At 39.2% G+C, this 25495-nt stretch overlaps 1 protein-coding gene across 5 annotated transcripts in view; it reads right to left on the minus strand.

Annotated features, from left to right (window-relative positions):
* Positions 1-5640: 5640 nt before the first annotated feature.
* The window catches only part of col18a1a (collagen type XVIII alpha 1 chain a), a 109252-nt gene continuing 89397 nt past the window's right edge, over positions 5641-25495 (minus strand). For 4 of the 5 annotated variants that reach the window (XM_084544375.1, XM_084544374.1, XM_084544373.1 and 1 more), the window contains 34 exons: positions 21723-21749; positions 21299-21505; positions 21046-21072; positions 20810-20872; positions 20638-20715; positions 20488-20538; positions 20287-20406; positions 20100-20162; positions 19521-19565; positions 18902-19033; positions 18322-18393; positions 17961-17987; positions 17116-17214; positions 16613-16648; positions 16406-16495; positions 13197-13232; positions 12943-13002; positions 12766-12843; positions 12596-12631; positions 12432-12485; positions 12242-12313; positions 11489-11563; positions 11351-11381; positions 10938-10991; positions 10785-10819; positions 10580-10711; positions 9747-9888; positions 9383-9447; positions 9028-9156; positions 8784-8816; positions 8371-8691; positions 7494-7691; positions 7045-7160; positions 5641-6907 (listed from right to left, as the gene is read on the minus strand). In XM_084544375.1, the coding sequence (XP_084400501.1) occupies positions 6694-6907; positions 7045-7160; positions 7494-7691; positions 8371-8691; positions 8784-8816; positions 9028-9156; positions 9383-9447; positions 9747-9888; positions 10580-10711; positions 10785-10819; positions 10938-10991; positions 11351-11381; positions 11489-11563; positions 12242-12313; positions 12432-12485; positions 12596-12631; positions 12766-12843; positions 12943-13002; positions 13197-13232; positions 16406-16495; positions 16613-16648; positions 17116-17214; positions 17961-17987; positions 18322-18393; positions 18902-19033; positions 19521-19565; positions 20100-20162; positions 20287-20406; positions 20488-20538; positions 20638-20715; positions 20810-20872; positions 21046-21072; positions 21299-21505; positions 21723-21749 (3018 nt within the window). In that variant the 3' untranslated portion in view covers positions 5641-6693. The remainder of the gene's footprint in view (positions 6908-7044; positions 7161-7493; positions 7692-8370; positions 8692-8783; positions 8817-9027; positions 9157-9382; positions 9448-9746; positions 9889-10579; positions 10712-10784; positions 10820-10937; positions 10992-11350; positions 11382-11488; positions 11564-12241; positions 12314-12431; positions 12486-12595; positions 12632-12765; positions 12844-12942; positions 13003-13196; positions 13233-16405; positions 16496-16612; positions 16649-17115; positions 17215-17960; positions 17988-18321; positions 18394-18901; positions 19034-19520; positions 19566-20099; positions 20163-20286; positions 20407-20487; positions 20539-20637; positions 20716-20809; positions 20873-21045; positions 21073-21298; positions 21506-21722; positions 21750-25495) is intronic. The other variant, XM_084544372.1, reaches the window with a different exon arrangement.

Raw genomic sequence — 25495 nt, forward strand, 5'->3', positions numbered from 1 at the left:
GCAAAAGGCATCAAATCTGGTAACTTGGTAGAAGTCTTAGCATGTCACTTTGCCAAGGTGTCAATACACATGCTTGCAGCTAGGTGGTGTTATAATAAGCCAATTTACGTTTTGCCTCATATCTCAAGAACCGTCTGCCCTAGAAAACAAAATTCTTTCTCCCACTAATTCCTTAGATAGCCCTTTCCCACCTGCCATTTTTTTCCGCCATTTTGAAAAAATTGCTCCTCAAAGCACAATAAACTCCTCCTAGCCCGTTCATCCAATTCTCACCAAACTTGGCATGTATCATTTATGGACAAGGATAATGAAAAGTTCTCAAAAAAACTTTAGCAGTACAAAAAATGTTGAATGACTCTCATTTAAGTAGCACACACATGTAATGAACACTTCGCCTCGGCTAAGAACGACATGGACAGAAACACTTCTTTAAGTATTTGCTACTTAGAAGTTTTATTCTTGCACACTTAAACAATTCAGTGCAACAACCCCCATTCTCCATCTTAGAAACTCATGTCACAAACAACTGGTCTCCCGGTTTTATAACATGTTGGTTAAAAACCATAAGGAAAACTCTGATAGTAAAAGACAGGAGTGGATACGTGACTTACAAGAAGATATCTCACTTATTGAATGGAGTAAAATATGTTTAAAAACACACACTCAAACCATTAACACTCGCCTGAGAATGATACAATTTAATTGGATAATGCGAACATACAGTTGTAACCAGATGTTTACATACACTGTGTTAAAAGACACATAAAAAATTTTTCCTCGCTGTCTGAAGTTAAATCAGACTAAACCTCTCCTGTTTTAGGTCAGTTAGGATTACTAAAATTATTTCTATTTGCTAAATGCCACAATAATGAGAGAGAGAATTTCTTAGATAATCGTTTATTACTTTCCTCAAAGTCAGAAGTTTACATACACAAAGATTACTATGTCTTTAAACAATGAAGGAAAGCCCTGATGACAATGTCATGGCTTTGAAAGCTTCTGATAGGTTAACAGACAACATCTGAGTTAACTGGAGGCACACCTGTGGATGTATTTTAAGGCTACACCTCAAACACACTGCTTCCTTGTTTGACATCATGGGAAAATCAAAAGAAATCAGCCAAGATATCAGGAAGAGAATTGTGGTGCTCCACAAGACTGGTTCATCCTTGGGTACAATTTCCAGATGCTTGAAGGTGCCACTTTCAACTGTTCAAACAATTATACGCAAGTATATCCCACATCATGGGAATGTCCAGCCATCATACCGCTCAGGAAGGAGACTGGTTCTATGTCCCGAAGATGAATGTGTTTTGGTCCGAAACGTGCGAATCAACCCCAGAACAAAAGCTAAAGACCTTGTCAAGATGATGGATGAAGCTGGTAAGAGAGTGTCATTCTCCACAGTGAAACGAGTCCTGTACCGACATGGACTAAAAGGCCACTCAGTGAAGAAGAAGCCATTACTCCAAAAGCAACATAAAAAAGACAGATTACAGTTTGCAAATACACATAGGGACAAAGACCTTAATTTTTGGAGACATGTCCTGTGATCTGATGAAACTAAAGTGGAACTGTTCGGCCATAATGACCATTGTTACATTTGGAGGAAAAAGGAGGGAAGCTTGTAAGCCTGAGAACACCATCCCAACTGTGAAGTATGGGGGTGGTAGCATCATGTTGTAGGGCTGTTTTGCTGCAGGAGGAACTGGTGCACTATATAAAATAGACAGCATCATGAGGAAAGAACATTATGTGGAAATATTGAAGCAACATCTCAAGACATCAGCCAGGAAGTTAAAGCTTGTGCGCAAATGGGTCTTCCAAATGGACAAGGACCCTAAGCATACTGCCAAAGTAGTTACAAAGTGGCTTAAGGACAGCAAAATCAATGTTTTGGAGTGGCCATCACAAAGCCCCGATCTCAATCCCATAGAAAATTTGTGGGCAGATCTGAAAAGGCGTGTGAGAGCGAGGTGGCCTACAACCCTGACTCAGTTACACAAGTTCTGTCATTAGGAATGGACCAGAATTCCAGCAGACTATTGCGAGAAGCTTGTGGAAGGATACCCAAAAACGTTTGACCCAAGTCATACAGTTTAAAGGCAATGCTACCAAATACTAAGGAAATGTATGTAAGCTCCTGGCTCTGAAGAAAGTAATAAAAAATTCTTTAAGAAATTCTCTCTCTCATCTCTCTCATCAATTAGCATAATTTTAGTAATCCTAACTGACCTAAAACAGGAGAGGTTTAGTCTGATTTAACTTCAGACAGTGAAGAAAAAAGGTTTGTGTCTTTTAACACAGTGTATTTAAACATCTGGTTTCAACTGTACATCTCCCCTGTACAATTAAGTAAATTTGATCCTAATGTACTTGATCTATGTTATACAGTAAGTGTAATAGGCACCAGGGTACATTGCTTGTGGAAATGTGAAGAGATTCAAAAATTTTGGAGTACAGTGTTAAAGTACATCTCTCAGATCACAACTTCCCCTGTACCTTTTTGCCCTAAGTTATGTATTTTAAGCATGTATCCAGATGACTGTACTTTATCTTGTGAGGAAAGAAAAATGGTTGATCTTTGTTTACTACAGGCCAAATGCTGTATTGCATTATGCTGGAAGAATGTTGGTTGCCCCTCTTTTAACCACTGGTTAAATAACTTAATATCGAGTTTAGCTCTTGAGAAACTGACCTATATTGTTAGAAAGAGGGCTTCTGAATTTTACAACATTTGGAAGATATTTCTGGAACTATTGGGGAGTGGAGATTTGGAAGAGGCGATGGGAGGATAAGATAATGAAAAATGTCTGATTTGTTGTTGGGAATGTACAATGTAACCTACATTAAGATTTTTTATTTTTTTATTTTATTATTATTATTTGTATTGTTTGCTATTTTAATTTATTTAATTATTCATTTATGCTGGACCTTTCAGTATTATTAATATTTTAATTATTATTTTCATTACTGCCATATGTTCATGATATTTTAAGTGTATTGATTACAGAGTTCTTGTACAGAATTATATTATTATCAATGATATGAAGTTTGAGTCATTCATTTGATTAAGATATCAAAATATTAGCTTTGGAGTTATACTGTGCCACGCCGTAAAAAATAATTAGCCATTAACTTTGTAATCAATAACCCTACTAAAGTTCCTTGATCAGAGTCAAGCAAGGCAAGACAGTAGGCCTGGACCGTGTCAACCCCCAGGTTCAGCGGACTTGCACAGCTGACTGACACAGCGGACTTGCACTTCATGTTCAACCTGAGTCTGAAACTGGAAAGGATACCGGTGCTATGGAAAACATCCTGCATAGTGGCAGTACCCAAGAAGCCCATCTCGCCGCAACGATTTTAGACCAGTTGCACTGATGTCACATGTAATGAAGGTCCTGGAGAGACTCGTCCTGACTCAGCTGAGACCCCTGGTGGCCCCAGTCTTGGACACTCTTCAGTTTGCATATCAGCCTCATGTTGGTGTGGATGATGCTGTCATCTACCTGCGGCAGTGTACCACCACATAGTGCACCACAGGGGACAGCAATGCTATGTACAAGAAGAGCCTGGGTAGACTCTACTTCCTGAGGAAGCTCAGGCCTTTCAATGTAAGCACCAAGTTGCTGGAAATGTTCTACCAGTCAGTTGTTGAGAGCGCCTTGTACTTTGCTGTGGTTTGTTGTTTGCAAATCCATCTCATCCACTACATAAGACAATAAAGGGGCAGCGGAGCAGTTCAAAGTAACTATCAATTTAGGCCAACACTGACAAACTGTAATTAAAGGAACAGTATAGAAATGTATTTCAATTAATCAAATAATGGCCCTGATATGTCACTAGACGGGCGGCACAGTGGAGAGGTGGTTAGCACTGATGCCTCACAGCAAGAAGGTCACCGGTTCGAATCCATGGGCCGGCTGGCCTTTCTGTGTGGAGTTTACATGTTCTCCCTGTGTCTGCGTGGGTTCTCTCCGGGTACTCCGGCTTCCTACCACCATCCAAAGACATGCTCATTAGGTTAATTGGTGATTCTAAATTGGCCATAGGTGTGCATGTGAGTGTGAATGGTTGTCTGTCTCTCTGTGTGTGGCCCTGCGATGGACTGGCGACCTGTCCAGGGTGTACCCCTGCCTCTCGCCCGATGACAGCTGGGATAGGCTCCAGCAGACCCCCGTGACCCTTAACAGGACTAAACGGGTATAGAAGATGAATGAATGAATGAATGTCACTAGACATGAAGAAATCATGTTCATTTCAAATACTTATATCACTGACAACAGTGGTCCGGCCAGGATATTGTCATTTAAAAGTGAAAGTTGCAGCCCTCAACTGATGTTGATGTTGTCATGTTGTGTTTTGGCCTGAGGCGCCACCCTCCACCTATCTACTAATTACAAAGTCAGTAGAGTTTCGTCTTCCGGGTTGCCAGCTCTGCTCTAGTTACCACAGCTGCAGCTACGAACGTGTCGGATAAAACAAGGATTTGTAGGAGATAGATCTCCTATAGGAGATGACTTTGAAAGATGGAGACGGCTGAAAACGGAGAAGAATTTAAAGACAGACGCCAACGTTGCTAATTTTCTCCTGGACAGGTAAGATTCATCTATGTTTGGCTAACTTACTTGTACATAATGTAAATGGACATTTAAAATATTCACGACAGTGGAACAAAGTTATGCATGTTCGTGCAAAGTAACATTACGTTAGCGCATACAGAGGAGGTGGGTCATCGAATTGAATAGGTAAGGAATTGTTTGGGAAATAAAAACGGCGAGTTGTCATTGCTAACAGTAGCAATGCATTATGAGCCCGTTTCTCTGTCATTATGCTGAAACGCCGAGGAAAACAACATTAGCACATCGATTATGGCAATGTGAAACGTAATTGATCCTGCTGGATCCTGCAGCTTAGCTGGCAACCTCGAGTCAGGGGGGAGGCGGAGGGGATACACCGTTCTACAGTATTTTGAAAGTGATTGCAGTACCAGTTTTGGCCACAATCCTACATACTGTTCCTTTAAGATTCTTAACTGAATATCATCTCAAACGCCTACCAGTGTATCCATGACTGACTTGAATTTTCATTTTGAAAAACATCAATCTTGATATGTTCCAGTGAGTCTGTAACAGTGCCCAAGGGGTGGTCTGCTGCATTGAACTGTCAATGTTACAGTAGACAGTTAAAAGTGGATACAGCACTTATTTGCTTTTATTTCAAAGTCATCTTTGTCAGAAACAGGTGACTCGGTTACCCACAATGTAATTTGACCACTGACAATCTGAGCAGGCTTAAGATTCTAGCAGAAAACTTATCTTCAACATCAATGAACTTTGACTCAAGGGCATCCCTTGAGTTACATTTCTCACTTTGGAGGTACAAAGGGCTTGATGCAACATCACATATACAATATTACTGAACTTACTTAATCCCCCAGTCTCCAAATAAGACAATAAATTATCTAAAAATTCAATACATTTTATACAGTTTGTCTTGAGTGGGACATAAACATGCTGATTAAAGCTATGAAATGCATGAAGGTCGCAGTGTCATCACAGGTGGTTATAGCTAAGCGATTCAGTAATTCAAAAGACAAGCGTACGTTAGATCACATTACTGGTTGAAAAAGACTTTAATTCAGTGCCTGGGAGAGAAAGTACAGCGCAATTTGTTATGAAAAAAAATGCGTCCACAGGATCAGTCATAACATCAGTTGCACTAAGGCCTAGTTAGTCTGAAAACTTAGCAATGGCAATCGCTCCAGCATAGATTGGCAGACTAATCACTTCCAGTTTACTTACTGAGACATTTTTATATGGCGGAAAGAAAAGAGGGAGATAATCATTTTAGAATCAACAATTTTGCCTCTGTATTTAGGATTACAGCAGCATCAACATCCAAAAGGATCATTTAAATTTAGTGTGAAGTACAAGTATTTTAATGGACGTCTGAAAAACTACTGTAATATGTACATATCTGCAGAATAATGAATACAAATCAAATGGTTCACTTATTGTGTAAAGAAGTCCCAGGTGGGTAATAAGGCACAATTTCCAATCAGTGTTAAATATTCTGTGTGGCGTATAATATAAATGAGGGTATTTAGCACTTTTTAATATTTTTTAATTTTTTGGCCTTACATAACTTCATTTAAAAATAAATATCTATTATCATATTCATTTTTTTTTTTTAAAAAGTCCTTGTTGTAACCAATTATGGATTAATAAAATAAAAAAGACTAAAGATTTTTTTTTTTTTTTAAAGACGGATATAGCATTTTTTTTTTTAAACAGTTCAAATGGTAAAACGCTGATGATCAAAAAAAGATCACAGACAACAAATATGTAATATACATTTTTTTTTTTTTAAAAAAGGGATACGATTTGAGAACGCTGTTAGCTTCTCTGCTGCTGTTCTGCCCCTTGAAGGAAATATGTGCCAATGCCCCCGAGAAAAAAGACCAACACCCCTCTGTCTGACCCATCTCTTTGGCGTTTTTGGAGGGGAGGAATCGACAATGCAAAGTCTCCCTGTTAGTCAAAATGCCACAGGGCCAGTTCATTGGACGTCACATGTTCACAAGCTGCGTTATCTGGGAAAGTAAGAGAACAAAACTTGTCTGCTTGGACAAAAAAAAAAATTGCTTTTAACTTGGGCCCGGAAGGAAAAAAAGAGGAGGGACGGGATTTAATTTTTGGAGGATGATGTTAAGGCGTTCTCAATGCAGAGGACGATGTAGAAGCCGGAGCAGCTACTGGAGGTTTGCTGCAGGATGTGACCACTCTGTAGTGAGGATGCCAGACCAGTCACAGCACGGTCGCCTGCCCGCCATGTTTCACAGTAGTGGTCTGTTTGCCTGTGGCCTTTCTTGCTTGATCCATGCCAGACCATTTTCTCAGGCCTGGATATAAACACGAACAAACAACAACTGCTAATCAGCAAAAGAAAACAAAAGCCACTACTGCATGTGAGTCCACAGGGTGTTGCATTAAAGCTTTGTGGTACAAATATAATTTTACATATTTAACGGAAACTCACCATGCACTGTCCCTGAGGATGTCTCTTCCATCAAAGGAATAGATTGGTATGTTCTCCCTCAGTTTGCTTGCACTGTCTCCAAAGATAGATTCCCAGTTGCTAAACAACATTTGGTCCTGCATGAAAAAGAAAGAAAACAGCATGTTACATTTACCTTCTTCTGTATAAAGTTTTCCTTATAAAATAGCGACACACACAAAATGACTGTAGACAACAGACCTTTTTTACGGCATGCATCTTGACATCATCTTACTGGAATGGATAATGGAACTGAGCCTTCATAACTATTCTTGTGCTTTCCATGCTATGAAAGTCAAACTATCTGATATAAAAAGGTCTATGGTGAAGATATCCATGAGATCCCAAACCAACAAGGACTAGTTTTTCTCTAAACCTTCTACAAGTGTTAGTGCTGCCGTTGTACTTAGTACTATTTTAACAGCAGTTACCTTGAGGTTAACTATAGGTAAGCTGTCCCTGTCCGACCTGCGGACAATGGTGTAAAGGTCTTGAAGCTTGGAGGACAGAAAGGCCCTGAAGGTTCCCTTCAGACCCACAGCACGAGCCTGCTGGAAGCACAAAAAGTCTGCCCCACGAATTCCTCTCATGTTACCAGTTTGTGGGGCGTTCAAGGCAATGAGGTGTAGCTGGTGAAGACAGTAAGACAGGTTTTCGTTAAAATAGCACTGATTTGGCTAAGCATCACTAACAAAAGCATTAAAGAGAGGCAACTGAACTTGTAGACCTTTTGAGACCTTGGAGACCTTTTGCCAGGACTGGTGGGGAGGTAAGGTTAAAATATAACATCTGTGGGTGTAGCCCATCAGAAAGATACTTACACGACTTTCTGTTAATAGCTAGATACTTACCTGTTAAAGGTGCCCTAATTACCCATTATCAGTCAGAAGCTCCATCCTAGCAGTAAGAATGGGGAACAGAAGTTACAACTGTATAGTAAATTGATGGCAGATTCAGATCTCAGTCCACCTCCCCTATTCAGAGTTCCCAGTTTGAAGCTACTTGTCCCACCTCATGTTACTTGAGGTAAGTTAACTTGAACCTATACCACACTTGAAATGATGATTTGTAGAAAGAAATCTGCAAGGGAATGAGCAAACAGCTGTCAATTACGTTGAGACGTTACTTTTTTAGATATGAAAGAAGAGTGGGTTTATGTTTATTACAAGATGATTTGGGCTGTTTGGAAACCATTTTGCAGTCCACTGTCCAGCTCCTGTCAACTGTTCATGGGTCATACCAATGCAACCTTCATAATGAGGTAATTTGATATTTATTACAATCTTGAGCTGCTTCAGTTCTACTCACTCCTGATGCTGAGGTTTCAACGCGGCCAGCAGGCTCTGCCAAAGGTGGGCTGGGTTGTAGCTGTGGAGTGACAGGGTATCTGCTCTCAGTCCGTTGGGTGACTAATCTTCCATCAGTCTGACCTGTGTGTCTCTGGTCTGATAATCTAGGGTCATAGTGTGGAGCGTATTTGGGGTCTACAGGTAGTTGTGGCGGAGGCTCAATGGGTCGCACAGCAGAACCTCCCTGGGAGTAGTGGCCTGCTCTGTTGTTGTGGGACTGGTCCTGGGACTGGGGATACAGAATCACATGTGGTGGGTGGACTTCTGCCACCTCATTCTCCTTTTAATGAAAAGCATAGATTCAGGAAATGATCAAGCTGTCAGTGTTCGTCTCAATGTATATATTCTATTTTATTGTTCTGCGGAACTTACCAGATCTCCAAAAAAGGGACTGTACACACCAAGCTGGAGGGGAAGGAGGAGGTGAAGGGAAACATGTGATTAGTGCTTCAACAAATTTTTGGAAGATCAGATTATTGGCAGTTGTGTGTAAACACTGTTTTTTTTTCAATATAGTACCTATGAACTATAACTGAATTAACTGTATTAAAGCTCTGTGACATAGCCTATGTTATAAATGCTTGTTCTAGGCTCTATGAAAAGTAGAAAGCTATACCATGACTTGCCGCAATCCATCTCGCACTCTTAAATAAAGGTCTGCTTTGTCCATGATGTAGATGAGACTGCCCTCTGCCTGCCGTCTGGCAGTAGCAATCATTGTGTCATATGACCTCAAAACTGTCACCTGTGGAAAACAAATAAACACTGTGTTCAACTTGTTTTTTGTAAATAAAACAAATGACTATGAAATAATTGCCAATGCCATTGCCATTTTATCACATAACTCTCAGGCACAGAACATGTTCTTGTTCAGATCATACCTGGGCCAGTTTGCTAAATTATCCCTATGAATTGTAAGTGATGTGAGTGAAACTTCTTTGCAAGCTCAGCTCCAGTTAAAATGCACTTACCCCAGAGGAGTGACCAGGGCTTCCTGGTGGGCCAGGAGGGCCAGGAGGTCCTGGGACACTGACAGCTATAAATTCAAACAACGGCTTATCAAAGATTTGTCTTGTCAACAGTTTAAGTGACAATTTCTCTAGTAGTCAACAAGTAAATTGACTGCGGTGTAGAGCGAGATCACACAGCTGCTAAATATTAAACTAATGCTAGCTAAGCATTAGTAGTATGTAATGTGTTGCTTTTGAAATAAACTTTTTTTTAATCAATTTAAGGTAGTAGTTGTATGAAGTCAGTTATAATAATAATAAAGATTAGTTTTCTGTGTTAAAAGAGTTTTTTTTTTTTTTTTTTAACACAGAAAAGGCTGCTTACGGTTATTGGGTCTATAAGCTCCAGGTAGTGAGGGGGACCCTGGGGGTCCTGGAGGGCCTGGAGGTCCTGGACGTCCATCGTAACCAAACCCTGGTGACCCTGGAGGTCCCTGAGGTCCAGGAGGGCCCATTATGGAATCTCCCTTTGAAGAAAACATTACATATAAAAAATAGGGGTGGGACTTGGGGCGGGAATGCGTTGACTACGATTAATTATGTACCAAAAACTGAATTGCATTAAAAAATGAACGCATTTAATCGCAGTTTGAATTCCAAACAACGCAGAACTTTTGTCAGTGCACAATCGTGCTGGTACACCGATTACACTGATGCACTCAGAGCTCGGCTAACGGCTACCAAAATGGAGGTACTGGATGAAAGCACGGTGCCATCTAAATGCAAAGTATGTTGCAGTGAGCAGCTGTTATGGACAGTGCCCGAGTACGGACAAGACGTGTCGGCAACCCAAACTTTTTTTTTCTTTTCTTTTTTTTTTTTTTTACCATTTAAAGTCAATACTGTTCCGAAAAAGTAGTTTTGTACTTAAATGGCACTTTAAGTCTGTTCAGTTTTGGCCAGGGATATTTTCTTTCTTTTTGTACTGTTTTGAATTGAAATGCAATTACATGCATTTTCCCAGACACTGAAAGAGCTTGAGTTTACAATATTCATGTCTGTGTCTATTGTTTTATTAAATAAAATAATAAAAACGAAATCAGAAGAACATCAAACATCCGGGTATAAGGACAAATCTTTGGCAGTGGCCAGAACCAGAAATCTTCTGTATATATCAGTAAATACAAACTGAGGCATTTTACGTTCAGAACTACTCACCGGTAGGCCAGGGTTGCCTGGAGGCCCCGGTGGGCCTTGCACACCACCAAGACGTGGATCATAATATCCACCACCAGGCTCTCCTTTTTCTCCCTTGACACCTGGATGTCCCTGCTCTCCCTTCAGTCCATTCTGTTATTAAAGATTTTGAATACATCAAGCGCACTAATAAAACTGGCCAGTGGTGAAATGATGAGCTACTTACCTTGAATGCGTAAATATCAAAATTAGAGGCAGTTCCTTGAAAAAAGAAAAAAAAAAGAACAGTGCCTCAGCAATGAAGATGAATATATGGTTACTGTAAATAACAACAGTATTACACGTGTATTTTATGCAAACTGTAAGCAAAGGGAGTTACCTGGGATCCCAGGAGTTCCGCGGTCACCTCGCTCTCCTTTTTCCCCTTTAATTGCTACAACAAAATAAAACATATTGGCAATAAAATGGCACTGCACAGCTGTTATCACCACGTTTCTCTATTCTCTTTATCACTCATCCATCAGAAGATCTAGTGTTAATAGTTTTATCTGTTTATAATAGTGTGTAATGTATGTGACAACCATTTCAGGCTCAAGTAGAAGCACCAAACTGAAATTATGATAATATAGTTTCATCTATGCAGACACTTTTAATCCGTTGTAAATCTCGCTTCCTTTGTTACATTTACTTAACGTCTCCCTTCAGATCCCTCTCCTGGAGGAAATCTATCCTGCTGTATTATGTGTTAGTGATAAAATAATAAATAATGTACAGTAAGCTGTTATGTCATACCGGGGTAATTCCTTGAAGTATCATCATAGTGCTATAAAGAGAAAGAAAGAGATTCAGTTTAGGGTACATGAGATACATTAACTTTCACTGTTATACATAAATATCCAACACATGAGGTTTGTAATCTTGTGCACTTACATTAAAGCGATCTAAAGGAATGGCTGGCCCAGGGGGTCCAGGTGGTCCGGGTGGTCCTGGTTGACCAGGGACTCCCTGTTGAAAATAAAGTTATTAAGACTTAGTCAGTGGTGGCTGAAATAGAATCAGCCATTTGGACAGCCAGTATTTTAATTATTTTAGCCTTCATCTTTTACACAATTATTAACTAATAAGAGGAATGAGGATACCCACTCCGAAGAAAGCATTCACCAACATTCCACCCTGAAATTTTGTGGTATTAAATATAGGGGTTCTTTGCAAATGTAAAACAGCGCTCTTAATGGGTTCTTCTGTCCAGACAGAGGAACACAGCGGCTGACAGTTGCATAATTAAACTACGGTTGTGTTACAAATATTGGCCCTACACTGGAACTTGGTTAAAGGTAACCAATGTGAACAAAACATAATTAGCTAAAAAGCTAAAGGGCCACTTAGGTAGAATGTTGAAAATAGATCTTGGTCAGACTTTCCTAGTTAAATTAAGGATATTAACATGAAACAAGCCAAAAAGAGGGATGAAAATATGAGCTAGTTTAGTTTTGCTGCTTCCTATTCACTGTGTATGTGTAGTCATGGTTAGTCAATGCTACAACTTTTGATATGGCCTGCCTTCTGTTTGAAAACTGCTTGGAGGTTGAAAAGACAGCAAAAAAATGTTTTAACTGTCTGTATTAACCTCTACCTATGTCAAGTCTGCCTTCCTAAGGTGTTGGTAATCATGTTAATACATACGGGGTAGCCATAGCCAGAACCGGTTGCTGATTCTCCTTTCTCTCCCTTGTATCCATTGACCCCAGGGCGACCCTAGTGAAAAGGAATATAAAGTAAGTCTGGTCAGTAAAATGTGTGTGGTGCTTCAGCTTTAGCTTTACATGTCTATGTGAAAATAGTCACACATCAACACCAAGAAGGGGGCACTTACTGGTCTTCCTGGCATTCCGATTTCACCCTTTAATCCAGGAGGACCATACTGGCCCTAAAGCAATAAAGCATACCAGATAAGACAATATAAGCAGGCTGGAGAATCAAGAGAGAAAAAAATACATTGTTTAACACAAACGATGTTGGACATTCTTAAACACTTACAGGAGGTCCAACAGGTCCTGGAAGTCCTCTGTCTCCCTATATGCATGCATAAAAATATGATTAGCTTCAAAAACAAAACCACAGGCTGAATGTATCAAAATAATCAAAAAAATACAACAAACAGGCTCAGACAAATATAAATGCAAACACTCAAATGCATCGAGACTCACTTTGGACCCAGCTAGCCCTTCCAGATGTAGAAGATTTCCATCAGGTCCAATTATTAAGCCTGGTTCACCTTTCTCACCCTAAACATCAGCAATAAGACAACACGGGCTCAATGACAGGAGTGTGTCCATGATCATGAGCAGCTAATTCATATCTGAAAGAATCTAATAAGCCTTTACCTTCACTCCGTAGCCTGGAGGACCAGGGTCTCCTCTGTCACCTTTAGGTCCAATAGGACCCTGAAAGATTAATAAAAAAAGACAATTTAAAGTAACAACAGATCAAACTAACAGTTATTTGAAAATAGGAAGCTATTTAGTCCAATAGATCAATTCAAGCCAATATAATCAGCAATAATACCCGCAGGAACCCATCATCACTTCGTCTTTGACAAAAGACTGGAAATTAAAGATTAAAGCACAAAAAGACTCACAGGGAATCCAGCTTGACCAGGCAGACCAGGCCCACCCTGTGCAGGAAAACAAAAATACAATTGTACATTTAACTTCATTAGACTAGTGTTCTGTATTTTCCTGTCAGGTGAACATGTGCTTTTGCTGATCCCATAAATAACAAACATGTACAACATAGGTGTCAAAACACCAAAAGCGGCCCACCAGAGTGTCTAATCTGGTACGCAGCATGAAATTGCAAAGCGAAAATTACATAGAAGCAGTGTTGGGAGTAACGCGTTACAAAAGTAATGTAATTACTCTAATGTATTGCTTTTTGCTGTAACGCTGTTATGTAAGGCATTCCAAAAAAAAAAAAAGGGTAATATTTTACTCGGTACAAAGGTCAGTAAAGCGCGTTACAATGCATTTTCACACGAAATTAATTGGTGTTTTCTTTTTATACTATCGTCCAATAACACCGCGAGATCAGCAGAGGAGAAAAATTCAGCGTAAATTGTAAAACGTTTCTTCCTGTAGGGCTGAAGCAGGCTCGACGTCGGACTGTACCCTGTTTAGGGTGCTCAAGCACCCCTAAACTTTGTCCCAGCACCCCTAAAAATAAGAGTTAAAAAAAATAGCACAATCGAAGAAAGTATGTGGTTTAAAAATAATATTTTAACGAGGAAATGCAGTACCCCCCTCAGTGGTATGATCCACCTCTCTCGTTTACCCCTCCCTCCTCCACGCACGCAGCGCGCACACACCTTAGGTTTGGCTGACCACCTGAGGGGCGTGGCTCCTATAAATTACCAAACGATCTATTTACTTTATCACTCAGCACCAACACATTCCAGTCATTATCAACAGCCCTAACTTTTACTGTTGTTGTTATTGTTCAGTAGGAGTTTACTAGCTGATATTTCTCTCTCTCTGGTAAGCTAATAGTGCAGGTTGTCAGTCAACCTTTGTTTATATTAAGCTTTTGGTTTGTGCATATGTGTTGATGTTAAAGCCAAGGTTTAAGACTAATACTGCCTATCTACAGAGGTCATTTACAGCTTTTGCAATGATAACAGATGTAAAGGGGTGGGGCTTTGGTACCTTTCTCTTTCTCATTAAGGACAATGTCATCCATCAGTTATATGAAATCTTAAAAAACTTATTTAATTTTTATTTTTTCTCAGCATTCTAATTACCTTACAAAGATTGGGGAATTAAAAAAAATTGTGATTGGATAATATTTCTTTTCCTGGTAGTCAGGAGGTTAGCTTGCTAGGGGTTGCTTTTTTGATGTTTATTGACCTTAAGTTAGTTTTGCACTTATTGTTCCTACCTCATTTACTATCTTCTCATTTAAATGCAATTTCTTTTCTTTATTTTTTAAACTGCGCCTATTACATTCTTCTGTTGTTAGCCTTAAGCCTAGGAGCATAATAAGATACATTTAGAATAAGTATATATATATTTGCAGTTATTTTGGTGAAAGTAACTTAAAAGTAATGCAGTAGTAGTGTAATGCCTTACAATTCAGAGACAGTAATATTATAATGTAACGAATTACTTTGAAATGACAGTAACAAGTAATACATAATGTATTACGTTTTTGAAGTAACTTGCCCAACACTGCATAGAAGTGTGCGATTTTTCAATGAATATAAATTCTATTCCTAGTTTGTCCACTGTTTTAGTAAGAGAAGTGAACAGAACACAACATGGAGACCCAGGACTAAACTAAAGCAGACAGCGATGTGCCCAAATTCCACTCATTTTTCTTAAGAAATTTCTTCTTCTTTTTTTTTTTTTTTAAAAGGATAGCTTATTGAACAGTCTTCTAATTTACTTGCTCTTCTTTGCACTAAAACAAATGAAAAAAATCAGGAGTTGGCATTTTTTTATAGGTTGTTATATGGTGTTATATTAAAGGTCTGGCCCACTTGAAATCAAATTGAGCTGTATGTGGCCCCTCAAACTAAAATGAGTTTGACACCCCTGATGTACAAGCTAATCCATACACATCTTATCCTAGTCCTTACTCTGTCAGTGTAATGGTATGACTGGCTTATTAATGGAAAGATGATGTAAATGTCTTGTTTATCCGGCTTCCGCAGCAGGGAAAACTCTGATCTTGTAATAAAGTTAAAAGATAGACCAACCAAGCACTGTTAGCAGTGATGTGTCTGTTTGCGCCAACACAGGTAAAGACAAGTTAATTATGTTTTACTGTGTGTTATAAATCTTGGTCTCAGTTGTCAGCCCAGTCCAAAATGCAAGCACTCATAATAGTGCCTCATCAGAGCAAAGTTTTGAAAAAGTTTAACAAGTGGGGTGCCTCCATGCTAAAGTGAAAGCTGTGATTTGTTCAGTTTTATACATTCTGTTAACCACAACCTCAAACGCTAAGTTGTATTTGGACAGTACTAGAGCTGTTTGTAAAAGTTTGGCATTAGTATTGCTGTGTAATAATTACAAATCACTGCCAGTAAGGCTCAGACTTTAATTAACACGCGTTTGAGAAAGCTAAAAAAGACAGACAGGCAGACAGCGCCAAAGCAGAACAAATAAGAAATAAGGTGATGGAGTTCATCCACCAGCCTTTCTCCTTGGTAGAGGTGAAAGATAGCCCTATTTATGTTTTTTTTTTTTTTTATTATTAATATATTTTACTTATTTTTCCATTGTTTTTGTATTTTTTGTTTTGCAATGCAGACACTGAAAAAAATCTTATGGTTCTATATCAGGCTAAAACCACTCAAATGATTTTGTTGGGCAGTTTCATACTGATTACTGTTATTTTTAAGTTGAATTAAGTTCATATTAAATGTCAAATTGAGATTAAAGGTTGTTTTTGTCTCAGAAATTTGTCCGATTGAATTTGTTCTCATTCAAAGAAAGACTTAAAAACAGTTCAGTAATGTGTAAATAACAAAAAGAAAAAACATCGGCATTGGCCATCAGCTGGTGTACCTGAGGCCAAATTCTGCCAGCAAAACCATCCAACTGTAGAGAATGGGTTAAGACAGATATTATTACTGAGTGCTACCATTGCTAATTTTTGATTACTATCAGAAGAAACAAAAATAATTACATATAATTATGACCAGTTATTTATTTATTTATTATTATCATTTATGTGTTATGGGTATATTAGTAGGAATGAATGATTTAGGGCTAAAACAGGGAGGTAAATTAGACAACAGTTTGATCTTTCCTACGTGCGCGCCTCCTGAGCATACTTTTTGTTTCTTACATTGTCAGATGCCTGGTAGATGATTTGTCCTGGAGGTCCGGGTAGACCTGGTGGACCTGGGAGTCCAGCTCCATCTCGTCCTGGTTCACCCTAAAACAACCGAAAGGAATAAATAACTAACTGTCAAATCTAGAATAAATACATACTGATGTTTTCCAGTAAAAATACAGTATGCAGAAAACTGTGTTCAGGGTTAATGATATTTACCCTCTCTCCTTTCTCACCAGTGTCACCCTTTTGTCCCTGTAAAAATAAAGAAAAAAGAAATAAAAGCACTACTGCTCACATTATTTTACACAAATAAACTTGTTAAATAAGACGGTGCATTTAGAGATTGTAAATTTCATTCACAGGTAAAATTAAATTCTCTATTACATCAACATGTGAAGTGCTTTTAAATATAAAATGGGAAAGTATGTTCCTCCAGTTGTGAAAGGTATAAAAATTAATAGAAAATATTAGATATTAAAAAATTAAGTGTCTTCCCATATTCCTTTTGTAGTTGTTTTACAAAGCTGGATGACACATTGGTTTTAGAGAGCATGGTCTCGCAAAGCTCAGTAACCTTATTTTGGCAGTGTAAAGAAACATGTCAAACCAAATACTGTTTAATCACATGGGTATCTATGTTAACACTATGTTAATGAAATGCATGAAATATCTGTCTCATTCAGATCTAGAGGGAGTTCTTTCTTTTTTTCTTTTTTTACCGGAGGTCCGGGGAAACCATCCAGTCCAGGTAGCCCATCCCTTCCGGGAATACCTGTGCTGCCCTTCTGACCTGGCAAGCCAGACAACCCGGGTTTACCCTGCAGAGGTACATTCAAGTTAGATTAGTGTAAAACGAAACACTCAGGGGAAACACAAAAATAAAGTTGTTGACAAACTATATACTGACAGCACCAACCAACAAATTTAGAGGTCTCTTACTTCGATTCTGTGCAGCTGAAATTTACCATAAAAACAAATATTATTCCAGCTAGTGTGGCAAATGCAAATGTGACTGCAAAGGTAATCTAATCTATCTAATTACAACTCTAGATAGCTTTCAGCTACTTTCTGTTCACTACTTCGCTGGTGGTTGCTGATAGCATGTGGTGTTCAGTGAAAAATTAAATTGTGATACTGCCACATTTAAGCTGGCATGATACGCTTTTTCTGCACTTCTTTTTGTCATTTATATTTACATTTCATTATGTTGCTCCCTGTGTCTTTACTTCTGTTTTATTTTAGTTTTCTTCAGTTCTGTTTGTGTACTTGTTATTTTTCCCATGCTAATTTCTATTCCAGACAATGCAATGACCTCAATTCCACTCAGTAATAAACAAAGTTCCTTATTTCAACCCTGAAAAATGTGAAATAATGACCAATGTGAGGAGAATGTAACATGAAGGATATTAATAAGTCCAAACCTGAGAGAGGATAGGACATACTTACCTGTTACCTTACATACTTAAGTACAGTCCCAGTAGTACCTCAGGTGTGTTTGTTATTAATTAATATTTTATGGTGCCAAAATATTACACAGTAATCAAAAAAATCTTTATGTACTTACTGGAAGTCCAGGTAAGCCAGGAGGACCCTGAAGCACACAACATTTGTCTTGGTTATTTGCATAAAAAATCTAAATGATAAATTGAATGTAGACAGCTTACAGACTGTCTAGCAGCAGGTAAAATTGCCTATGTTATTAAACTACTGTCATCTAAGTAACACAAGTGTGGTTATTTCAACAACTTCAGTTGCTGGTAAGATGGGGGATCAGAGACACACTTTGACTTGTAATGGTGGAGCTAAGAAACTACAATCATAGAATTTCAGTCCCAGGAACTAGCGCATGTTTTAAATTTTGTCTGTAATGTAAAATAAGGTGACTTTGTTCCACATGACCTTAAACTGACATGAATGTATAGTACCTGTATTCCTTGTGGTCCTCTGACACCAGGTAGTCCACTGGTGAAACCTCTCCCAGAGCCCTCCATGTCATCCTTTAAATACAAGAGTTTGTGATAAAATGCCAACTTGTTTGTTGGTTTTCTCTGTCTTACCTCATGTATTTCCAGATTAAATATTAAAGGCACAACATAATGTACCTCTCTGATACAGATTAAAGTTTTATATACACAGTGAGAAAGGATCCATGCTGAAATGCAACAGGTTTGAGATGTGTTACTTTTTAATTTTTTTCAGAATGGACTAATTTTTGGTTTTGCAACGCACAGAAGATTTTATAGCTGAAATGCATCGTCTCCTTGTTTAATAATCAGATACTGCAGCTACTTTACATACAGTATACAGTTTATGTAGATAAAGATATTCTATACACACTAAGGACTTAGAAGGAGTATAGTTTTAACTCTCCAAGCAACACCAATGCATGTATTAGAGACAGTGGAACAGTAGAAATCTGGTATTATTGATACAATTTTTGTTAAGCACAGAGTTCTGTCAATTGTATCAGAAAGCATCTTCAGAAACACCTTAAAGAGAACTTACAAATCCAACACGGAAACTTGGCCCCGGTGGCCCCGGTGGCCCCGGTGACCCAACTGGTCCCATGGGTCCAGGCAAACCAGCCAGTCCAGGCTCTCCAGCAGGTCCCGATAAACCAGGTTCTCCTTGAGCTCCCTTGTAAGATACAATGAAATTTATACAAATACAGAAGCACCCCGCGACCCTCCAGAGGACAAAGCAGTTACAGAAAATCAATGAATGAATGAATTCGGGTGTCACCAAATGTTTAATGAAAGCATGGCCAACACACAGCCTGCAGGTGACAATATTAGAAAAAACATTTCCACATTGTTAGAACAGCTCCATGCTGAAACACAAGGTGGCTTTGATGACTGGAGCCTAGTTACCTGAAGATGGGAAGATTTAGGACAGTAGGAGGAGGAGGAGGAAATAAATAGTGAGGCAGCAGTGTTGAGATAAGAAAAGTAGGAACTAGGCTGGAGAAATTAAAGTGATAAGGAGATTCTTGGAAATAACGAAAGTCCCCATGTCATTGTGGTTTTCCAATGACCACATAGTTCTAATACCCCATATGCACCCTTGCAATTTTTGAAACTATGAAACGTTTAAAACTGAACAAAGGGAAACCCTCAGTTCTCACCTTTTCTCCAACTGCTCCTGGAAGGCCCAGTTCGCCAGAATCCCCCTATTGTAGGAAACAGAGTGACAATTAAAGCTGTTTAAATGAAGCTACAAACTCATGCCTGACCCTTGTTGCTGTGCGACGTGCTACAAATCTGAGCAGGTCTTGGTGGTTTTCACTTCACCAGTGTCAACCTATGTGTTAATTTCACAGGTTCAGTTTTTAAATGGATTAAGCAATAACAACGGGACTGGGTCCCAATTACAGATGTTTCTTATAAGAAGCTAGACTCAGCGCCAGCCATTTAGAACAGGAGAAGCTACGTTAATGAGTGGCAAAACATCTTCAAGAAATATTACAAGCCCAGCTGCCCTCATTTCAGCTTTGTTTTTGGACAATTCTTGGCTTGTTTTGTTCATGGACTACGCACTTGCAATGGAGTTGTTCTAGCTAGCGCTGACTGTCTTGTCCTGACACCTGTTCCCAGAGACTGAAGTCACAACATTAATCGTGACAGAGTTACAGGACAAATCAGTGGCGAATACTGTATGTTATCAACGTGTCATGTAGCTGAAGTGATATAATATATCTCATTACCTTTTCTCCCTTGGGACCAGGAGCTCCTGGGAGGCCATCAGTACCTGGTAAACCAGGCAAGCCCTAAAGGCAAAGCAGTAGTTGATTTGTTTAGACTAAGCAATCATTGTGTCAGTGTTCAGACAGTTTGAAGGTTTAGCAAGGTCTCTGGTTAATGGTGTTGAGACACAAGAAGCTTGACACTTACAGATTGACCAGGTGCTCCATCCTTTCCTGGTGGTCCAAATGCCTCAGAACTCAATGTTGTGCCTGTAGAGGGACCAGGAGGACCGGGAGGGCCAGGTGGACCTGGTAGACCAGGCAGTCCCTACATCAAGAAAAAACAAATAGTAAAACTCAAATCGTAAATCATATTAATAACTTAGAACAGCATTTTAATTCTTCTTACCTGAACTGACTCCAAACCAGGGAATCCCGAGCCCTCCATGTCCACAAAGGTCTGGAACATATTATGTGCAGTTCATCTTAACAAATTAGGAAGTCTTCTGCTTTTGTGCAAACATTTTGCAACATGTAACATAAGCCAAGATTAACTCACAGATCTAAATCCTGGTCCTGGGGGTCCTGGAGGTCCTGGGGGTCCCCTGGGGCCAGGCTGACCCTCTCCACGGTCTCCCTGTATGTATGTATAAGATTCATTAGACATGTTCTATTTAACCATGGTTCTGTGTCTTTACAATTTATTCATCTGTTATTGTGATGTATCTGACCTTATCTCCTTTTGGCCCTGGCTCCCCAGGTGTTCCAGGGAAGCCTGGAGGCCCATCAGGACCCTGTGTTAAATCATAGGAGTATTAGAGTTAATCATATTACCAAAAAAGCTAAGGAATAGGTGTCTATTTAACAATCCATTATTGCATAAACCTTTCACAAGTGGTGAAAGGTTTGAGGCTTTTAACATTATTGTTGCCGTTGAACAAGAAAAAAGAAAAAAACTCTAACTCACAGTTTTTCCATCTTCACCAGGATCACCCTGTGAAATTAAAATAAAGAAAGATATGAGTCCTCAGTGAACATTTCTGAATTAGGTATCTATAAATAAAATTGACTTTACCCTAATTTTCAGTGAAGTGTAACAGCTAACATTTTACTCATCATTTTAAACGGAATGAACCTGACAATGTGACAAAATAATAGTCGAAGAGCTGCACATTTGTTGTATTTAGTGTTTTCATTCTTTTTTTCTGGGGTTTACTAACTGGTTCTCCATAAACTCCTGGTGGTCCCTGGGGACCTGGGGCTCCTGACGGTCCAGGCGGCCCTTGGGGTCCAGAGACTCTTGAAACAACTGAGCCGTCACCACCAACTGTGTACTCGGTTGCAGGACCTGGAGGGCCGGCAAGGCCGGGGGGGCCTGGGGGTCCGGGCTCACCCTTTTTTCCTTGATAGCCAAATCCTGCACTGCCCTGCAGATGAAGAGAAGAAGTTGCATCAATAATATTCGAGTGATGACTTTCAGTTCAATGATGTCAATAAATACTATGAAATCACTATTAATTAATTGAGTAAGGGTCCATACTGAGGAGAAAAACATTTCTCTTTAGAAAGCATCTCATTCTTACTCCTCGGAGACCCAAGTAAAAAACAAGAAAGCCAAAAAGAAACAGCTAATCTGAAACTTACTTTTGCTCCTTTTTCTCCAGGTTCTCCCTGAAAATGAGAAGAAACAGTGGAGTCAGTACCAACAATATCCACCAACTGACATTTAGTAACACCCCCAGTAATATAATATAATCGTAATAAAGCGAACATTCTGCCGCACGCCGTGTCTTGTGTGGTAAATGCAGCGAACCCTTCCATCTCCACCTGTGCGCTCCGCTCCGCTCCGCCCCCGCCGGAAAAAAGCAACAAGCCCTCCAATTTAAAAAAATCGTTGCTCTCGAATACGACCCATGGGAGCGTTTCTTGCAATAGCGCTCCTACTGGTGACAGGAAAGTATTGCGGATTGCGGGGATTAATCCGCGACATCGGTATGTCATAAATACAGCGAACGTGTTTAATTAACATTTGAGAACGATAGAATATGTTGTCAGCTCGTTTTAATGTTGTTTCGCCGTCTAGTATACTATTTAGAATTACTACAGCGGGTAAAATTAACGTTATAAGAGCTAACGTTACACTAAAACAACGCTTGCCAAATGTTTTTTTTTTTTTTTTTTTGGAAAAGTAAGCTAGCTAGCTAGCATTATAACAGCTATGCAAATATGACTTTTAGGAAGTCAGGACATTAGAGGTTTGCGATACTGCTAGATTTGGTATCGATCAGATACCAAGTAAATACAGGGCCAGTATCGCCGATACCAATATCGATACTTTTTAATAATTAAGATGGATGCACCATCAATCTGAATCAATCTAAATCGGAATGAATTTGAATATTTTAAGAGTTTTTGTGATTTGCCTCTTGGATTATTAATCAGTTAAAATCCAGTACAGAATTTGCGCAAAGTTTAAAAGTAAATAGAAAATACTTTATCACAATAAAAGTTCTTGTTCAGAAACAACACAAAATGATCACTTGAGACTTCAACAAGGAAATCAAACAAACAGACAATAGGGATTCCAATCTGATTAGTATATTTCCCGATGCATATAAGGCTAAAGACAGTAAGCATTTAATATCACAAATTTATAAAAGACTACTCCACTAGTGAAGAAGACGTTGCCATGGCTAAGAGCGGAGGAGCGAGAAAATTTGATCGAGAAAATCGTGTGTGTGTTTCAGGTGAAATGAGAAGAAGATTATATGTTCACAGAATTTAAAAACAAACCTATGTGCTTAGTCTGCTTAGAGACGTTATCTGCCATGAAAGATTTCAATTTAAGTTCCCGCTACAACACGTTGCACAAAGCTAAATAAAAGAAGTATACTGAAGCCAGTGCCGGCGCTCCGCACACGCACATCACGCACTGCGTGTAGGGCACCAAGTGCCTGGGGGGGCACCAAAAAATCTGGGTCGTGAAAAATCATCACAATAGGCAACTAGTATAAATAACAAATAAAATATGTCTAAAGCATGTTAATATACAAAAGCAATACAAAAGTAATATAGGCCTAGACCAAATTAGTCGAGAAAAAGGTGACTCTCCTGTGCGGCCCTCTCGCCAGTCTCCCTCTGGTGCCCCCCTTCCCCACCTTCCAGTGGTCTGTTCGATTATGCCTCAATAGAGCGTCACAGTCCCGCCCACAGCCAAAGAGAGCGGAGGTGCCGGAAGTACGGTTCCCATTCATTTCCCCCATTGACGTTTTGGAAAAATCCGTATCTAAAGAGTTTTAGAGCATGTCTTAGGATAACCAGCTACGGCTGAACTCATAAGCATATAACATATCATTTCGATTGAAAAAACGAAGAGAAAGTCCAAAAAAAGTCAAAGGTACAAGACTGTGAACATATTTTCATTTCCGAGAGAAGGAACTACTCATCCCATAAACCACCGCGCCTCACTGAAGGCGCCTGACTGAAGTCGACTCGAAGCCACAACCTTGAAAGAGCCTTTTCAGCGACTTCCAAATCTGACGACGGCCACGCGAACCTGTGCTGCTGTGTGGGCTACTGTAACGTTACTATCTACTGTACGATCACAAATAAATAAATAAATAAATAAAAAAGAACCTGTGTTGCGTTTTTGCACAGTAGACTTATCAGTTAGTCAGCTAGCAATGCTATGTTTGATTATGCTTAAACTGGGCTTGATATTTCTTTTAGCCATCAGAGATATAGTCAGGTACGTAACGTTAGCCTATTAGCCTAGTTTGCTTTGCATTTCAGGATGCTTTTTTGCCGTTTGTTATCAATTATGATCAAACGATGTGTAGTGAAAAGGTAACGCTACAAGTGACACTTTCACAACGTAATGAAATGATGAGTGGGAAACAGCTCTTGGTAAGGTGAACTTTAGAAAAACCCTGCAACTGAACGTGATGTGATTTTGCCAAATTAGACCGCTTTAGATAAGTTTCGTTGTTGTTCTATGCGGTCATTTTCAAGAGGTTCATAGGCCAAGGGCGACATCTGTTGGTGAAACTGCAATTAGAAAAACAAAAACCCACAATCTCAGTGTTTGTATATTTTCATATTCACAGAGTCGTCAGATTATGTACAGAATTATTATATTGTGCCTCATCAGACCTCTTTTAAAGGTAAAATAGAGTTTTGAATTTTAAATGTTCCAGTGACACATAGGCCTATATAAAAGACTAATGTGTGCAATATTTTTGTATGATGGTTCAATCAAAAATGCATTTCAGTAGAATATATATATATATATATATATATATATTATATTTATTTCTTTTCATGTTTGGTGCCATTGTTAATGTAAAATTATTTATTTGCAGCAGTTATTTTGGAAGTAAAGAGAACCTAACTAAGAAATTCTGAATGGTTGTTATTCCTTTGGTGGTGGGTGGTTGGTTGGTTGGGGGGGGGCACCACCAAGCATTTGTGCTTAGGGCACCCAAATGGCTAGCGCCAGCCCTGACTGAAGCTGCAAGGTATGTATATACTCACTGTACAATAATCCTTGGTGTATATATTATCCTATATTTTATGTGTACCAGCGGCGGCTGGTGAATTTTATGTTAGGGGGGGCGCAAAGTTTGTAAATCTAACCCCTGTTGGGGGGTCTGGGGGCATCCTCCCCCAGTAGATTTTTTTTTGTGATTTTCACATACAAACTAAGCATTCTGGTCCATTCTGACAAAATAATAAAGACAAAATAGAACATTTCCTTACAAAGACAAATGGGGCCATGGACATTCGCGATGTCTTGGATAAGTACTTCATTACCCACAATCCTGAACAATCCCACAATCCCACAGTGATGCATCTGATTGGTGGAACTCGTCTGGTTAAACCCATTGACTGTATAACTAGTGATGGCGAGATGAAGCCTCATGAGGCATCGAACCACTTGAGCCAACTGGTTCGAGAAAGGGTTCATTTCTCGAAGCTTCATGTGCACATGAAACCACCTACTGGCCAGGTGTATAACCACATAATGTGTGATGCATTGATTTTTTTGTGTCTGTAATTAGTGATGGGCAATCGAGGTTTTGTTGAAGCCTCGACACGTGATTAAAAAAAGGTTCATTACTCGAAGCTTCAGTGACTCCGTGCTCTATTTTTTGTATCTAGTGGACAATAAAATGTAGTGCAATGGAGACGTGTCTTACTGGTTCATGCTTGTGTGGGACTTGATTCGCCATGCACATTCCTATTCGACTACGTTACATGGATATGTGGTTTAAAGTTGATTATAAGAAAATTATATACATACTAACAATAAAAAATAAAAAAACAAACAAACAATGGGAATCGATCCCTTGATTCAATAACGAAAGACCGGTGATTTCACAGTGTGCCACTAAACCCCGTTAATGGCGCTCGGTTGT

The sequence above is a fragment of the Chelon labrosus genome (genome assembly GCF_963514085.1).
Source record: "Chelon labrosus genome assembly, chromosome: 5".
Taxonomy (NCBI): domain Eukaryota; kingdom Metazoa; phylum Chordata; class Actinopteri; order Mugiliformes; family Mugilidae; genus Chelon; species Chelon labrosus.